We start from the raw sequence: 16,240 nt of genomic DNA, 5'->3' as shown, positions 1-16,240 counted from the left end.
ATTGTTGTGATTTGATTCACTGATTCTTGATAGAGATTGAAAGTGACATTTTCCTTCCTTTTTTATTTATGAAATGCGTAGTTCATAAAAATACAATTACCAAGGGAATTAAGATATGAGTCTGATCACACAAGACATTTCTCTTTGAGACTAAGAACAGTGTCTCTAATGGTGACCTCTGTAGGAGTTAACTCGATTCCCAAACTCTTCACTTTCTCAACACTTAGCTTGTAAATCACTGGAATTATCTCACTTGCGTCATTCCTTTAATCAAAAATCAAAATTAGTTTTTTTTTTTTATATTAAGTATTTCAGAATCTATCTGATTGTATACCGAAGATGAAAAGGATAATGAATGAACTTACTTGTCAACGAGATTCAAGTCGGGATAGAATTCGTGCAAAACCTTCTCAATGTCATTAATCGTCACAATCGGACCATCAATGATATATCTACCATTGGCTGAAGGAGTCTCGTACGCTTTGACATGAGCGAGTGCAACATCTCTCACGTCCACCAACCTACTGTTCTTATTAACGGAATCATTCTTATCTTCGATAAGACCCGCGATCAAACTAACTGAGAAATTAAGCGTTGGCTGCAAAAGTGGTCCGAGCACAAGTCCTGGATTTATTACGACCAAGTCAATCCCTTTTTCTTTTGCTAACCGCCATGCTTCAACCTCGGCCAAAGTCTTTGAGACTGCATACCAAAGCTGGGAGAAGAAAAACAAAAATGAAAAATTAAGAAAGGGTGAAAGTTTTAATGAACTCGATCAATGCTGTGTCGAGAACCTTTTTATCAGCGCAAATACTTGGATCCGAGAAGCAACTCTCGTCTATTGAGTCGTTTGGTCCCAAGGAAGGCACAGGAAACAGAACTGAGGCCATGGATGATGTTAGGATGACCCTTTTGACAGATGCCACTTTAGTGCAAGTTCCAAGGACGTTAAGTGTACCCTTTACGGCCGGGTCAATCAGCTCAATCTGCAAAAACCCTCGGAAACTCAAGCTCGTAAGTTAATGTATGAATCTTTATTACAATGTGGTATTGTCTTGTTCAAAACAAGGTGATAGATATATATAATCGTGAACAAACCTGATGATCAGTTACAGTTAATGAAACTGGAGAAGCAGTGTGGAAGACAGCGTCACATCCTTCAATTGCTTGCTCGAAAGAACCTTCGGCCAAAAGATCTGCTTTGAACAGTTTGAGTCTTTCTTTTGCACCGTCTAGTGCAAGAAGATGTTCTGTTTTCTTTGCATCCCCTAGACAACAAAAAAAACACGCATTATTTGTCAAATTGGAAAACCAAATATTTTGGACAAGATTTAATCTCGATCGGATCCCATATATTTTGTCTAGTCTTACAAAACTCAAGAGTATCCTCTCTTTCTTTTTATCACGATTTAATTTTTCTATATAACCAAGAAAAAAAAAAAAAAACCCGATGTATACAACAATGAAAAAGGAGGAGAGAAGAAGGAACAAACGTGGGTCTCGAACGGTGGCCCTAACGGTGTAGCCACGGTGGAGCAAAAGCTTCACAATCCAAGACGCTATGTAACCGGAAGCTCCCGTAACGCAAACCATTTTTCCTCCGTCGGCCATCTCTCTCTAATTGGTTTCTGTATCAGTTATGAATTTGAGCAACAACTACTATCACTTTATAAAATTTATATGCACACTTGCCTTNTTTTTTTTTTTTTTTTTTGAGTCCACGTGATAAAAAACATCTTAAGTTGATTGTCTAATTACACTATAAGATTTATTACTCCATTTGGCATCTCATACTTTGACATATGCCACTTTCTGGCAATCTTTATATAGTTATATATAAAATATAATTAATTTTTGAGATTCTTTTACTTTTTAGTTACAATTTAAAAATTAAATAAAACCATTTATTAAAAATCTAAAACCAATAAATTCAGAATTTGTAATTACTAATAATCCATCAAACGTATAATTATGTTTAAGAAAATAAAAGTAAGACTCAAAATTACACAACTGTTTGGTACTTATTAGAAAAATTGGGATTTAGTACTTTAAAAACAATTATAAGAGAAGTATACTCAATATTTTTTTTCTCTCAGTTTCACTATTTTAAAATTGATAAAATTCTTTACAACAACGAGTAATGGGATAAAATATAAATGAACTTTTTAATTTATTTTTAAAAATAGTTAATTTTATTCTATTATTTGAGTTTTGTTAGTAAAATAAAGTGACAGGTAAAATGGGGAAGAGTTTTCGGAAAAGCCATTAAAAAACACGCGGATCTTATTGCATGGTTTGCGTTGATTCTTTTTGTTTTTGTTTTGTTTTGATCCAACATGCCAACATGAGATCCTTTCTCCTAAGAAACGACAAATAATTATGATGGTCCACACCATTGGAGAAATATATTTAAAATATGAAACAGAAAGAAAAATAATAATTAATTAACGTGGTAGTAAAACACTTATATCTTAAATTTTATTTAAAATTTTGAAAAAACTTCATATTTTTTTTAAAAATTTTGTTGACAGCAAATTAATACAACTTTCATAAGTAAACGGATGGTTCCAAAATCTCAAGAATCCAAACAATCAAGCCCGAGTAAATAAATATATATATATAAAACAGCAAAGTTGTATTGAACCGAACCAAATGGTATACTAACTATGCTGCATAACAGCGATGTTAGTTAAAGACTTTAAAGTTTATGGAAAAATTATTTAATTTCTATTGTATTTTTTTTTGGTAGGGATAATTTATATTGTATTTGTTTTCAATAACAAGTAAGACTGATAATTTAATTATGAAACGTATAGATCTGTGATTAAAAAGTAGGTAAACAAGTCTCTTAGGCTTGTTTCTGTAGGAATGAGCTCATTTATTCCCAAATTTTTCACTTTCTCCAAACACGTTTTGTAAGTCACAGAATTCAACTCCTTAATGTCTTCATTCCTAATAATAAATCAAAACAAAATTTTTTTTTTCTGTTAGGGNTATATAATTTATAGGGATTTATATTGTATTTGTTTTCAATAACAAGTAAGACTGATAATTTAATTATGAAACGTATATATCTGTGATTAAAAAGTAGGAAATCAATAAAGAAGATCACACAAGACATTTCTCCTCGAGACTAAGAACAGTGTCTCTTAGGCTTGTTTCTGTAGGAATGAGCTCATTTATTCCCAAATTTTTCACTTTCTCCAAACACGTTTTGTAAGTCACAGAATTCAACTCCTTAATGTCTGCATTCCTAATATAATAAATCAAAACAATTTTTTTCTGTTAGGGTTGTAGAAATCAAAACATGATAAAAGACTTGTAAATAAATGATCAAAGATAAGAAAATCACCTATCAGCAATGCACAAATCAGGTAAGAATTCGCGCAAAACGTTTTGAATGTCGTTCATGGCCACAACCGGACCATCAATGATATATCTGCCATTGGCTGAAGGAGTCTCGAGTGCCTTGACATGAGCTAGAGCAACATCTCTCACGTCCACGAACCTATGATGGCTAGTATTTAAAGGATTCTTACCTTTCATAAGTTCCGCAATCACAGCTACCGAGAAGTTAAGAGATGAATGCAAGACTGGTCCAATCACAAGTCCTGGATTTATAACGATCAAGTCCATCTCATTGGCCTTAGCAAATCGCCATGCTGCATCTTCGGCCAAAGTCTTCGAAAGTACATACCATTGCTGGCAAGGACAAAAATAGAAAGGGTGAGAAATAATGCGAGTTCTCATAATGAAACTCATTGATGTGACAAACACACAGTCCAAAAGACCTTTTTCTCCTCAGCAAAACATGGATCGGTGAAAAAGGTTTCGTCTACTACGTCGTTTGGTCCCAACTTGGTCTCAGGAGCAAGAACTGCAGCCATAGATGATGTTAAAATGACCCTCTTGACAGAAGACACTTTAGTGCAAGTTCTTAGGACGTTAATAGTACCCTTGACCGCTGGATCAATCAGCTCAATCTGAAAAATCGAGAGTAAACTATTAAGTTTCATGAGTATCTATTATTTTAGGATTCTCTAACTTACTAAGCAAGCAAAGTTGATATTAGTGACGAACCTGAGGATCAGAGCTGACAGTGAGTGTAACCGGTGAAGCAGTGTGGAAGACACTATCGCATCCATCGATTGCTTGCTGGAATGAGCCTTCTTCTAAGAGATCTGCTTTGAATAATTTGAGTCTATCTTTTGTGCCGTCAAGTGCAAGAAGGTGTTCTGTTTTCTTTCTGTCGTCTGGCGAAAAACACATATGTGTTAAATTGATAAAGATAGATGATTCTTTAGTTTGATTTGGTAACGTTTTACTTGTTTCTGACAACTCTTAATCGTATTCGTACCGACAAAATAATTAATATCTCTTGGATTTTGCTTTAAGAGAATATTAGGTTTTGGTAATTTGTACTTGTATCTTTAAAAAGCATCTAAATGAATTTGATGGTTCAAGAGAAAAAGGTCTATATAAAAATAAGGAGAGCACAAGAAAGAAAGAAACAGAGGAGAAGGGGAACATACTAGGGTCTCGAACGGTGGCCTTGACGGTGTAGCCACGGAGGAGCAAAAGCTTGACAATCCAAGACGCTATGTAACCGGAAGCTCCGGTGACGCAGGCAACCTTGCCTCCGCCGTCCATCTCTCTTCACTTAATCTGATTAGTAGAATTAGTGTGGTTGGTAGGCTTCATTGTTAAAATGATTAACAAATTCCTTATATATAGTTAGTTGATTGCGTACCATTTTTAGTTTGACACGCAGACTTATCTCTTTGAAGACGACGTGTAACGGACACCACAATATCATAATGTCCACTATTATTATATTTTTGTAGTAATGTCCATTAATTCTGCCTAGCGACATTTTTGGTCTTATTTATTTCGTTTTTTCTGAGTCACAGACACTTTTTATTTCTGTTCTTATGAAGAAGAATCACACACGATACTAAAGAGAAACTATGGAAGACAATCTCAAAATCTATAATAGAAATTTTTAAAAATTAATATCCAAATTAGTTAGAAAATAAATAAATAATATAAAAAATGTTACCAAAAAACATTAGTTTCACAGAAAATAAAAAATAGAACTCATAACCAAATTTATAGCCTTGTTAAACTGAAAGTAAACAAATGATTTGTTAAAAGGTTATCAAAGATTGCTGCACTTGATTAAATTTTACATTTTATTCAAAAAAAAAAAAAAAAAACTGAAAGGATTAAGTGTTTATTAAAAGTGAACGAAACACCTAAAATATTTATATGGTCAACACGAATTTTTTCACTTTGAAACTTTGGAAAACGAAAGAATTGGACAACCATTAATTGGTTTAAGCGTTGTCTTGTCCCTTTAGTGGTATTTATGAGCATCTAAAGATAAGGGTTGATTACGTGGTTCAAGTCTTGATCATCGAGTGGGATAACCTTTGGGTTAGGTAAGTTATGGATTCATAATTAAGGTCATACGACTCGTATTCCTAATTTCATCAAGTGACTCGGCGCATCACCTCGCGTTTGGAAAGCACGAGCACAAAGAAGTCTTATTAATCAAAAATTTCGGACATATATATGGAATATCGGACCCAAAGAACCGGTTCAAGGAAACATAAAACAAAGCAAATATTTTCACAACTGCACTGCACTGCACTGCACTGCACGTAGGCTACATGTGACGTTCAGTAACGTGTTTGAGCTAAGTTACACTTATCGACATATAATGTATCTAAATCTTAATTAGTGGCCAGTATAGCCTAAGCAGTAAGCAATATATCATATAATATTTTTATAAAATGCTTAAATTTTAAAAGTTTCCACAAATTAACTTTTACAATACTAGCAAATTAACAAAACAGAGTAATTATAAATATACGAACAAAATCATAAAAGAGATTTGTCTTTGAGGCTAACAATAGTGTCGTTAAGGCTTGACTTCATAGGAGTGAACTCAATTCCCAAATTCTTCACTTTCTCCACACACACTTTGTAAAACGTTACATTCACCTCGCTTTCTCCATTCCTAAAACAAAACAAAAATTAGTTTCTGGACACTTTTGATTAAACTATTTATGGACTTTATGATAAGTAAAGAGAACTTACGTATCAGCAATAGACAGATCTGGAAATAACTCACGCAAAACCTCTTTAATGTCGTCGACACTCATATTTGGACCATCGATGACGTATCTGCCATTGGCTGAAGGAGTCTCCAAGGCTTTGATATGAGCTAAGGCAACATCTCTCACGTCCACGAACCTGTAGTATTTACTATTGAAAGGGTTGTTACCATTTATGAAATGCACAATTAGCTCCACCGAAAAATTAAGAGTTGGTTGCAAGAGTGGTCCGAATATAAATCCTGGATTCAGCACGACCATATCGATTCCGTTGTCTTTGGTAAATTGCCACGCTGCATTCTCTGCCAAAGTCTTGGCGAGTACATACCAATTCTGAAGAGTAAAAAAAAAGAGTAAGAAAGAATTCGAACCCCACAAAAAAATTGATATGTTCACAACAAAATCTTAAGGACCTCTGTCTCCCTGCATAGACTTGGATCAGAGAAGAAAGTCTCGTCCACCACGTCGCATGGCCCAATAGGAGGTTGAGGACGAAGAACCGCAGCCATGGAAGATGTTAGAATGACCCTTTTGACAGATGCAGTCTTTTTGCATGTATTAAGGACGTTCATAGTACCCTTCAAGGCTGGATCAATCAGTTCAGTCTGATTTTAAATAACAAAAAAAAATTAGTAAGTTTGTAATCTTAATTAGGCGGCCTTTACAGCAATAGAACTGACTTGGCTAAATCATGAATTATATTGCAATTCCCACAACAAAGATGAAAATAGTTGACAAACCTGAGGATCTGTGACGGTGAATAGAACCGGAGAAGCGGTGTGGAAGACAGCATCACAACCTTGGATAGCTTGTTCGAAAGAACCTTCGGCCAAAAGATCTGCTTTGAACAGTTTGAGTCTTTCTTTTGCACCGTCTAATGCAAGAAGATGTTCTGTTTTCTTCGTGTCCTCTAAAGAAAAAAAATCAACATATACGAGGTCAAAAGGCACTTCAAAATAATTCATTAATTTGATACATATTTTGGTCTTTTAGGTTAAGAAGACACAGAGCCGGGAAAAAGGAGAAAATTGGTTTAAGTCGGTCAGATGTTTTCAGTTAGTTACATCCAGATTTGGTTTTGATGGGCTGATCTAATTAATATCCTCCCTACAAATTGTACTCCTAAATCTTGGAATTGTTTCAAGGACAGAAGATATTTGGGCAGAAAGATACATATTATTTTGCGAAGAAACTAAAAAAAAAAGGAAGAGAGAGAGAATTGTGAAACAAACTTGGGTCTCGAACGGTGGCCTTGACGGTGTAGCCACGGAGTAGCAAAAGCTTCACAATCCAAGATGCTATGTAACCGGAAGCTCCGGTGACGCAAACCAGTTTTCCTCCGTCGGCCATCTCTCTCTCTCTTCCTGTTTTTAGATGGAAGAATCTTTCTCTTCTTAAGTTCTCTGAGACTCTGACACAACATGGGAGGGTGCATTACAGTAAGGGTTAAATGCTCATGTGGAGATATTAAAGTCATGAGGGCTCACAAAATACGTACACGTATCTTTTTTCTTCTTCTCTTTTTTTAAACATCAAAAGTTACCTATGTTTTTCGCCTTTGAACGGTCCGCTTTACCGTTCCGCGTAAGTTACATGAACTTGTTTACTATTCCATAATACATGGACGTATATATTTGACTAATCAAAGTTTTATATACACTTCAACTTTATGTTGTTTTTCTTCTACCAAACAGTATATATTTATACTTTCCATTAAATATATGTTAAAGTAAATTTTGACAGGCTTAAAGTACATGCTCTAAAGCTATATATGATTAGGATCATATAAGAAGACATTTCTCTTTAAGGCTAACAATAGTGTCTCTGATGGTTTCTTCTATAGGAGTGAACTCAACTCCCAAACTCTTCACTTTCTCCACACATACTTTATATGCCATTTCATTCATCTCACTCTTTTCATTCCTACGTATAGTAGAATTCCATCAATAAAGTTTTGTTCGGTATATATATGGATTCAGCATGAGCATAAATAAAGATGAAGGGGATAAAATAACTCACTTATCAACACGACACAAATCAGGATATAACTCATGCAGAAGCTATTTAATATCTTTCATTGTTGTATTCGGATCAACAATGATATATCTGCCACTAGCAGAAGCAACCTCGAACGCTTTGATATGAGCAAGCGAAACATCCCTCACGTCCACAAACCTATAGTATAAAAACTATTGGGAGGGTTTTTACCGTTTAACAGATCCACAACCACTTTTATATAGAAATTAAGAGTTGGCTGCAAAAGTGGTCCGAGCACGTTTCCTAGATTCATCACAATCAAGTCAATCCCATTTTCTTTGGAAAACTGCCAAAGTCTTCGAACATGCATACCAATGCTAGAGAGTTAAAAAAATAATAATAATAATAATAATTAAGTAAGAAAGAATGTGAATATTCATGAACTTATTTGCACAGGAAATTCTAAAGACCTTCATCTCCACACAAAAATTTGGATCCGAAAGAAGAAGGTTTCGTCCACCACGTCGTTTGGTCCGAAGGGAGGATTACAACCAAACCAAGAACAGCGACTTGTGGCTTCGGTTATGACGGTAAGGAGCAACAATTACCTTCAATTTTATACAAATTTATCCCCTATATAATAAAACGGAATTAATGATCTGTGGACTATACGAAAACACTTTAATTTAATCTCATTTGCCCTTTCATACTTTGACATATATATATATATATATATTTAAAATATTCTTAGGACATTTCTCTAATTAGTTTAATAGATTTTTTTTACCTTTGCAATCTCAGAAAAGTAGAAAACATATCGAGCAAAACTGGTAAGTGGTAATGAATATATTTAGTTTATAAAACCAATTTTATATAATAAGATATTTAATTTTGTTAACAGTTTTTTTTATATAGTATATTTTTAAAATAAAACATTATAAATTTACTTTTGTATTTTCAAACCCATAATAAGGCCATAACCACAAATATGCGGCCCATATGATAGAAAACACTGTACCACGTGGCTTTTCCTATAATTTGAACCAATAGATTTTGCCGCGCATCAGTCAAACCTAGCAAGTTAGCTAAATGCGCTTGAAGCGTAAGTTAGCAAAAAATTCGTTACTTAAAACGACACAACTTCCAAAGCACTAGGCTCGGTTACGCCGAAGCAAAAACATTTTAGACACTTGCCTTAAATGATCTCTCATCCGAACCAAACAGGTTCGGACCCTAACCTCTAGGTTTATTTACACTGTCACTTTCCTCCTGTGGGAGAGAAATCACGAACTCTTCAAACAAATCTGCAAATTTGATTCCTACTTCTTCCTACCAAACCCCAAAAAACCTAATTTTCCCAGCCGTTCGATGGAGACTGGTGGGTCGCAAGAAAGTTTGGATTTTTAGGGTTTTGAATGATTCAAAAATATCTGTAAGAGTTTCAATTTTTTTTTAAAAGGTCACGTTTTTTTTTTTTGGTTGTATACCGTAAAGTATTCGTCTTTATCAAAGCTTGTTTATTTATTGATGTGAAAGGGACGATACAAGTTTCTTTGTCTCTCTTGTGTACCTCGATAGAGTTGTTAATGGCTGTTATTTATAAGGAATTGATTGTTACGACAAGAAATTAGGGGGATTTAAATTCTTGTGGACAGATTTGATTTCACATTCTTAATTAATCTGAGATTGGAACATTTATGTGTTTCATTCGTTTATGTAGGTCACGTGAAGAACATGAATAGCTTCCTTTAACGTTTTTGAAATTTGGGGCTTTCTGTAGAATTTATTCGTCTGGATTGAAGAACAGAACAGTGGTCTTCAATTTTCAGAAAATGCCAACTTCGGTAAGTGTAAGAGAGGATGATCCTCTGTTGAAGGATTTGAGTGAGAAGAAGCAGAGTTTTAGGAGGAATGTGGTGTCTTTGGCCACTGAGTTGAAAGAAGCGAGGACTCGTCTCGTAGAACAGGAGCGTTCGTGTTCAAAAGAAGCCATGTCTAGGAAGGTAAGCAAGCTCTCAAAAGATATTATCAGCTATCACTTTACTTTTGTGATTTTAGTTTTTGGTTTGGATGTTGAGACTTTTGGTGAGCTGTTTGTCTATATGAGCAGGAAGCAGAAACAAGAGTTAAGAGAATGGAAGATGAAATGCTTAAACTTGGCAAGGAACTAAACAAGAAAGTTGAGCAGATTCGTGCATCGGATGTTGCTACTGAGAAGGTTAGGATTATTTTCTTAACATTTCTTGACTGTCCAGTTTATGCATAGATCTGCTTTAGCATCGACTGCAAGGATTGTTTCTCATCGGCCTTCTTATGTCTGTCTCTTCAAAGTTTGTTGGTCCATCATGTCTCTTGAACCTGAATCGGGTCTTAGTCTGCCAAAGTTCTACAGATCTTTACCGATGTAACTTATCAATTTTTATGTTTTCTTTTTGTGCAGTATGTGAAGGAATTGGGTGACATCAAGTCACAGCTTGCAGCAACACATGCAACTGCTGAGGCAAGTGCTTTGTCAGCTGAATCAGCTCAGTCTCAGTGTAGAGTGCTTTCAAAACAATTGCATGAGAGGACCGGTTCCTTAAAAGACCATGAGGACCAAGTAACTAGACTTGGTGAGCAGCTAGATAATCTACAAAAGGAGCTACAAGCTAGAGAAATTTCACAGAAGCAGCTAAGAGATGAGCTTTTCAAAGTTGAAGGTGACATTATGCGGGCTGTATCAGTGGTCAAGAAAAAGGAGAATTTTGAGGTGCGGAAATCGCTAGATGAGGATTCTCCAAAGAACTTTGAAAGAATCAACAAACTTTTGACGGCCAAAGATGATGAAATTGCAAGACTCAGAGATGAACTGAAGATTATATCGGCTCACTGGAGGTTTAAGACCAAGGAATTAGAAGATCAGGTAGCAAGGCATGCTTTAGGTTCTCTTATTTCTATGAGCTTTTTTTTGGTTTTATGTAGTAAATCTTGTGTTCTTCTGGAGCAGGTGGAGAATCAAAGGAGAATTGATCAGGAGCTTAAAAAGAAGGTGCTGAAGTTAGAATTTTGCCTCCGCGAAACACGCATCCAAACTCGAAAACTTCAAAAGGTAAATTCACTTGCTTTTACTTGGGATAAGTAATTTCTTGAATACAGTACTAATTGAGCTGTGTTTCTGCGGGATGGTAGATGGGAGAGCGAAATGATGTGGCAATAAAAGAACTCAAGGAGCAATTGGCTGCGAAAAAACAGCATGAAGCTGATCTCGTTAGCAACCAAAACTTGTGGGACAAATCAGGTTTCAAGATTGTTGTCTCCATGTCGATGCTGATATTAGTTGCCTTTTCTAGGCGTTGAATGAGCTATGAAATAACTTCAAATCGTATTAAAGTAGCTAGACAGTATCCTAGTGTATGAAGGATTTAAGATTACACCTCTTTGTTACAACGTCTGAGTTTCCGCTTTGGTCCTACTGAGATAATATTTGAAAAGAAACAACTGGGGTTTGCTGTACAAAACCGAAACCTTAGCAAGCCTCTTGCATCAAAGAAATTAATAATGTTTTACATTCCTAGATTCTTCTTATGAAGATACTCTAAAAGAGCTTGTACTTGTGTCACAAAACTATTGTGACTCCTACATATTCTACTTCTAATGAAATAGCACTGCATGAAGAATAATCAATGTTGCCACTATAGCATGACCAAAGTGAATCTTCAAGCGTGTAGAGTCTGATGATGTTGGATTGTTCCCATTTGGTGAACCATCAAAACCGTAAACCCCTGAACCTCCTGAGGATGGATTGTTTAGAGTATTTGATGTAGGATTCGCTGGGTTAAAGATTTGTGGTGGAGTTCCAACCCTTCATAGAAATATAGAGATGTACACTTTCAGTTAGAAAAATCTGAAGAGGCTTTAAGACTACTCAACAAGACTTCAAAAGAATGCCCTTTTACCCGATTATCCCGCCTCCTGATGGTATTATAGGTGTTGATGTGACAGGAGGTTGGTTCACTGTTTGTGTTGATGGAGTTGGCGTTGGCGTTGTTGTTCCTGCTGTCGTTGGTGTTGATGAACCTGTCTGGTAAATGCAAGAACCAGTGCCTGTTACAGAACAACAATCCAAAACAAAGTCAATGAAAGTACTGAAAACAAGAAAGTAATAGAGAAACAGAGTATCCTCTGTTTTTTTTTTCACACTCACTTGGGTTGGCGCTAACTAGTGAGGCTGCACCGCCAAAATCGCAGCTTTGTGGAGAAGGGTTCTTCTGGTAATAGCTGTTGAAGGCAAATGAGGCATGGCTCTGAAGACTGATAGGTGAATAACAGTTACCTCCTTGCTGTATCTGAGAGCAATCTGCGATCCCGCAGGCATAGTCAAGAGCCTGTTGGAGTGAGGTCTGAGAGGCTCCAGGCTTTGCCACGCACCAGCTTTGACCTGAAGCCGATGGAGAGTTTGAGACAACAGGCGGTGCAAATACAGGAACTGGAACTGGAACCGTCCCTGAGGGTTGTGTTGGAGGATACTGAGTCGCAGGGTTGGTCACAGGTGGGGTGAGTGTAGGAGGAGGAATGGTTGTGACTAGAGGAGTAATAGGAACTGTTGTGGTTGGATTTGTCGGCGTTATGGTCTCCGGAGGAAATGTAGTCGGCGGTGTAGTTGTGGGTTTGTAGGAAAGACCGTTGTGGGGTTTGTAGGAAAGACCGTTGGTGGGGTTAAGACATCATGATTTGCAGTTCTTGAGGAACAGAGTGAAAGAAGAGAAAGAAACAAGAAAGTGAAGAAGACATAACTCTGTTTCGCCATCAGAGCATGAGATTGGCTTTGTTTTTTTCTACTTCTTTCTTGTGTTGTTTATAAGTACAGAGTTGTGTGAAGAAGATGAAATTAAAAAAGCTTTGAGAATCTCTTGAAAAAATTAGGGGAGAAAAAGAAGGAAGAAGCTGACTGTACTTTACATGCAAGTGACTAAGTAAGAAAAAAGATGTTTGCTTTGCTATGAAGTCTTTTTGAGATTTGGCCTGTGACTAATCTCATCTTCTTTCTTTTCTTTATATATTTGTGTGCAAAGATATAATCTTTTGCCTTATGTTAGCCAGAAGAAAAGAAAGATAAAAACCCATTTTTGTCAGATCCGTTTCAGACATAAGCATATGCATAAAGTTCTCCAAAGTGTTTTCAAGAAAGAAGCTGCAAATTGGTATTTTTATTTTTCTTATCCAAAAAGGAGAAAAGGAAAAGACTGGTGTGCTGCAGATTAAAAGATCATGAATTTTATTAATACAATCACAATGGATTGATCTTTTGCTTAGCTCAGCAAAACCCACAAAGATTTAAAGAAACCTCACAAAGCGGAAAGATTTTGAAAAAACAAAAAAGCAGAGAACATAAAGCTTTGTTAGCTGCTTAATTGGATTAGTTTATTGGCCTAATTTAAAGCAAATTTCTCACTTTATCATCTACGCGGTTTGAATATTGTTCTTCCCTCACTACAAGAATAAAATGTAACAACTTTTGTTCTCGAGATAAGAAGATCTATTCATATGCAAGTAGGGACAACCCATGTGGAATTGGTAGATCTTGATACTTTCTTCTAAAAAGAATTCATGGTTTCAAAAGTATATGCATGCATAGGCAAAAGCTACCATTAAACTATTGTCACATACAAAAAATAATTACCATATCAGTTCTTGCATACATTTGAAGAGATCAAGATTGGTATATAGATCATACCATGAAGCAAGAGCTAATACTGTTGATTTAAGTGGCTAGGCAAACAATATACACATGAAAGAGAGAGGGAGCTTCAGGATAATCACTTATGGGGTTTACTATATTCTTCATGATGTTTGGCCCATCAACATATCTGAGAAGAAAGGGTCTGAAACAGCCTCTTTAGCTGATTCATACTTCTCCATCCGCTTCTTTAGTGACCGTAGTTCTCTTTCGTTTTTTTGAAGACCGTTCCTAAAACCGTCACACAAGGAAAGGAATATCAACAGGCTTTTCTAAGTTGTGGTAACTAATAATCAGATATGTATCCTGCAAACTTACAAATGACTTCTTGGTAAGTAAGATATCCACGAGATAAATTAGCCACAGAACATTTGTTCGAGCGAAACTGTTGTTAGATAGAAGACGAAACAAAACATGGTGATTATAAAAATTAGCAAATCATTTAGGCGCAGAGATCTCCAAATTTACGGTTTATAAACTAATAGGAACTTACCTTCCTTCCCAGTAATCTTCAGTGACTGCCTTCATTTTTCTGTAAGTTTCTGCCTGCATGATGACATTATGAAAGCTTAAATATATATTTGATCTTCATAGCTCCTGGAATAACTGAGGCTTAATTAAGTTTCGTTACTTGTTTATCTCCTTTTGGTCCTTTGAAAAGGTATGGATCAGAAGTAAGGTCCAGAAAGAGTATCTTTTCACCTGTGCACATTAGTACCATGAATTGGTAGTTAAGTATTAGATCAGACCTCATGGTTTACATTATATCGCAGTATTGCGAACCATCACCTGTATTGATTCTTGAAAGAGTAAAGTCAATTATGGATATCTGTACTCCAAAAGTTTTGATAGAAATTTGTTTCCCCTCGAGAATAAAAGGCAGCGTACACGAGTTATTCCGACTAAGAAGAATGTTTCCCCTGAAATGAGAAAATAAAACAAGAAGTTCAAGCGAGAGAAAACTAACACTAGTAAGTAGCAAACTACCAAATCAAACACTAAACTTACCAATGCAGGTCCCTGTGCTCGAACTCAAAAGCAGCTTCAGCAACAGCCAGGCCAGCCGTGACCTTATATGTGAATCACATGCAATTAACTGAAAAAATATTATTTGCGCAGTTTCTGTTACAGCAAATGGAGGCTATAACTTACCTGAACCAATAAGCTCCGTGCTTCATCAAAGTTCAAAAGAACAAAGCTTTCAAGGTCTTTGCCACCATGTTCCAGAACAAACATGACATAACACTGGAAGCAAACACCACACAGAAAATGAATATTGCTTCTACAGATTATACAGCGTCCTACATAAACAGACATTTTTGAAATCTTATGGAGTGAAAAAAAATCTTACTTGTTTTTCCGGGAAATCTGGGTGATCATTCTCAGAGCCATGTAAATCATCCCATTCTTCCCATGCTTTTATCAGTATAGGGTCATAGGGACCTTGACATACTTTTATACTGCAACAAAATCATGAGAAAAGGTTTGTGAAAGATGATGCACATAAGTTTGGTAAAAGTTTACACAGAACCGACAAACATCTCCAGCTTATTATTGTTCCTGAGAAGACTTACTCTTGAGTTTTTATGAACGCTGGGCACGAATTCTGAGCTTCAGTCTCAAATTCTCTTAGTTGATTAAGAGTCCATGAGAGTATCACTTCCTCATGTAGTTCGTCAGCTCTCTGCAACAAATGAACATATACTGAGATATTATTTATCATATTTCATTGATATGCTGTAAGTATTTGCATAACATTAATCATAATTCGTCCAAAAAACATATATGGTGTGAGAATATGCATGCCTTTCCTTAAGCATCGATACTTTTTTTAAGAAATGATAAGCTTACTTAAATCATAAACACTGTGTTCTTCTCTAAATAAAATTTAACCTAAACTTGCCCTTGCTGGCCTTCTCCAATATTTTCTTTCATGTTAAAAGGATCAATTTACGGTTTTACCAACTAGAAGTTGTAGTCTCAAACCATCATGGAGAAACATAGAAGCGAGTTAAGAAAAGTACCTTCTGTACTTCCCCATTGACCCTGAAGTCTCCATCAATTGGAACTATTTTACAGACACTAGAACCAGTCCGAAAAGCCTCCCCATACGTACCTTCACCAATCTTGACAATGCTATCTGGTTCACTGCAATATTTGAGTCATAGTTAAACTTAATGAAATAAGAACACTACATCACATTTCTAACCAGGGCGTACCGAAGTGTCAACAAAATGCACAACATTCCTAAGATAACAGACCAAAAGCACTAGACAAACACCCAAGACTAGAACATAAAGTTCATCTCCTAGGTCCATACCAGAATTTAGAGAGTGCTTCCATGAAGTTTGATGGTTGCATCTGTCCACATGCCGACAATAGATCAAGAAATGACTTATCAAAATCTAGATGAGTGGAGATGGGATCA

At 35.9% G+C, this 16,240-nt stretch overlaps 5 protein-coding genes and 1 pseudogene across 8 annotated transcripts in view; 1 reads left to right on the top strand and 5 right to left on the bottom strand.

Annotated features, from left to right (window-relative positions):
• LOC104739543 (cinnamoyl-CoA reductase 1-like) lies at positions 49-2,521 on the bottom strand. Its single transcript, XM_010459935.2, has 5 exons — positions 1,494-2,521; positions 1,099-1,268; positions 795-986; positions 366-715; positions 49-264 (listed from the first exon to the last, which is right to left on the bottom strand). Exons 1-5 carry the CDS (start codon positions 1,609-1,611, stop codon positions 126-128), a joined length of 969 nt encoding a protein of 322 aa, XP_010458237.1. The 5' UTR covers positions 1,612-2,521; the 3' UTR covers positions 49-125.
• LOC104739542 (cinnamoyl-CoA reductase 1-like) lies at positions 2,705-4,712 on the bottom strand. Of its 3 annotated transcripts, XM_010459934.2 has the most exons (6): positions 4,533-4,712; positions 4,081-4,253; positions 3,956-3,983; positions 3,792-3,877; positions 3,353-3,702; positions 2,705-2,952 (listed from the first exon to the last, which is right to left on the bottom strand). In XM_010459934.2, exons 1-6 carry the CDS (start codon positions 4,648-4,650, stop codon positions 2,802-2,804), a joined length of 906 nt encoding a protein of 301 aa, XP_010458236.1. In that variant the 5' UTR covers positions 4,651-4,712; the 3' UTR covers positions 2,705-2,801. The 3 variants fall into 3 exon arrangements, with proteins under 3 accessions (XP_010458236.1, XP_010458234.1, XP_010458235.1); XM_010459932.2 differs by having other exon boundaries at positions 3,792-3,983; positions 4,533-4,711; XM_010459933.2 differs by lacking the exon at positions 2,705-2,952 and adding an exon at positions 3,018-3,253 and having other exon boundaries at positions 3,792-3,983; positions 4,533-4,711.
• LOC104739541 (cinnamoyl-CoA reductase 1) lies at positions 5,772-7,564 on the bottom strand. Its single transcript, XM_010459931.2, has 5 exons — positions 7,352-7,564; positions 6,860-7,029; positions 6,533-6,724; positions 6,103-6,452; positions 5,772-6,022 (listed from the first exon to the last, which is right to left on the bottom strand). The coding sequence occupies exons 1-5, from the start codon at positions 7,467-7,469 to the stop codon at positions 5,884-5,886; spliced, it is 969 nt and encodes a 322-aa protein (XP_010458233.1). The 5' UTR covers positions 7,470-7,564; the 3' UTR covers positions 5,772-5,883.
• On the top strand, positions 9,370-11,643 carry LOC104739538 (myosin-8-like). Of its 2 annotated transcripts, none has more exons than XM_010459929.2 (6): positions 9,370-9,528; positions 9,877-10,099; positions 10,207-10,314; positions 10,537-10,998; positions 11,083-11,184; positions 11,265-11,643. In XM_010459929.2, exons 1-6 carry the CDS (start codon positions 9,512-9,514, stop codon positions 11,430-11,432), a joined length of 1,080 nt encoding a protein of 359 aa, XP_010458231.1. In that variant the 5' UTR covers positions 9,370-9,511; the 3' UTR covers positions 11,433-11,643. The 2 variants fall into 2 exon arrangements, with proteins under 2 accessions (XP_010458231.1, XP_010458232.1); XM_010459930.2 differs by having other exon boundaries at positions 9,817-10,099.
• On the bottom strand, positions 11,486-13,268 carry LOC104739540 (annotated as a pseudogene).
• LOC104743195 (serine/threonine-protein kinase haspin homolog) overlaps positions 13,684-16,240 on the bottom strand; it is a 5,034-nt gene continuing 2,477 nt past the window's right edge. Inside the window, exons 6-16 of the mRNA XM_019235428.1 lie at positions 16,133-16,233; positions 15,837-15,960; positions 15,387-15,496; positions 15,164-15,272; positions 14,965-15,057; positions 14,821-14,882; positions 14,602-14,732; positions 14,444-14,514; positions 14,306-14,358; positions 14,131-14,197; positions 13,684-14,043 (exon numbers count right to left, since the gene is read on the bottom strand). Coding sequence (XP_019090973.1) covers positions 13,981-14,043; positions 14,131-14,197; positions 14,306-14,358; positions 14,444-14,514; positions 14,602-14,732; positions 14,821-14,882; positions 14,965-15,057; positions 15,164-15,272; positions 15,387-15,496; positions 15,837-15,960; positions 16,133-16,233 — 984 coding nt within the window. The 3' untranslated portion in view covers positions 13,684-13,980. The remainder of the gene's footprint in view (positions 14,044-14,130; positions 14,198-14,305; positions 14,359-14,443; positions 14,515-14,601; positions 14,733-14,820; positions 14,883-14,964; positions 15,058-15,163; positions 15,273-15,386; positions 15,497-15,836; positions 15,961-16,132; positions 16,234-16,240) is intronic.

Source organism: Camelina sativa, chromosome 14 (genome assembly GCF_000633955.1).
Source record: "Camelina sativa cultivar DH55 chromosome 14, Cs, whole genome shotgun sequence".
Lineage (NCBI taxonomy): Eukaryota > Viridiplantae > Streptophyta > Magnoliopsida > Brassicales > Brassicaceae > Camelina > Camelina sativa.
This window is presented reverse-complemented; position numbering and strand designations above follow the sequence as displayed.

Bases quoted from the DNA above. Each gene is read 5' to 3' on its own strand.
- LOC104739542 (XM_010459932.2), bottom strand. From the start codon at position 4,650: ATGGACGGCGGAGGCAAGGTTGCCTGCGTCACCGGAGCTTCCGGTTAC. The intron at 3,984-4,080 runs GTTCGTCACTAA...TCGATTTTTCAG, and splicing joins CTGTCAGCTCTGATCCTCAG to ATTGAGCTGATTGATCCAGC. The intron at 2,953-3,352 runs GTGATTTTCTTA...ATTTATTATTAG, and splicing joins GATTTGTGCATTGCTGATAG to GAATGAAGACATTAAGGAGT.
- LOC104739543 (XM_010459935.2), bottom strand. From the start codon at position 1,611: ATGGCCGACGGAGGAAAAATGGTTTGCGTTACGGGAGCTTCCGGTTAC. The intron at 1,269-1,493 runs GTTTGTTCCTTC...TTTGTTGTCTAG, and splicing joins GGCCACCGTTCGAGACCCAC to GGGATGCAAAGAAAACAGAA. The intron at 987-1,098 runs GTTTGTTCACGA...GGGTTTTTGCAG, and splicing joins TAACTGTAACTGATCATCAG to ATTGAGCTGATTGACCCGGC.
- LOC104739538 (XM_010459929.2), top strand. The intron at 10,999-11,082 runs GTAGCAAGGCAT...CTTCTGGAGCAG, and splicing joins CCAAGGAATTAGAAGATCAG to GTGGAGAATCAAAGGAGAAT. The intron at 11,185-11,264 runs GTAAATTCACTT...GCGGGATGGTAG, and splicing joins AAACTCGAAAACTTCAAAAG to ATGGGAGAGCGAAATGATGT.
- LOC104739541 (XM_010459931.2), bottom strand. From the start codon at position 7,469: ATGGCCGACGGAGGAAAACTGGTTTGCGTCACCGGAGCTTCCGGTTAC. The intron at 7,030-7,351 runs GTTTGTTTCACA...TTTTTTCTTTAG, and splicing joins GGCCACCGTTCGAGACCCAA to AGGACACGAAGAAAACAGAA. The intron at 6,023-6,102 runs GTAAGTTCTCTT...GTTTTGTTTTAG, and splicing joins GATCTGTCTATTGCTGATAC to GAATGGAGAAAGCGAGGTGA.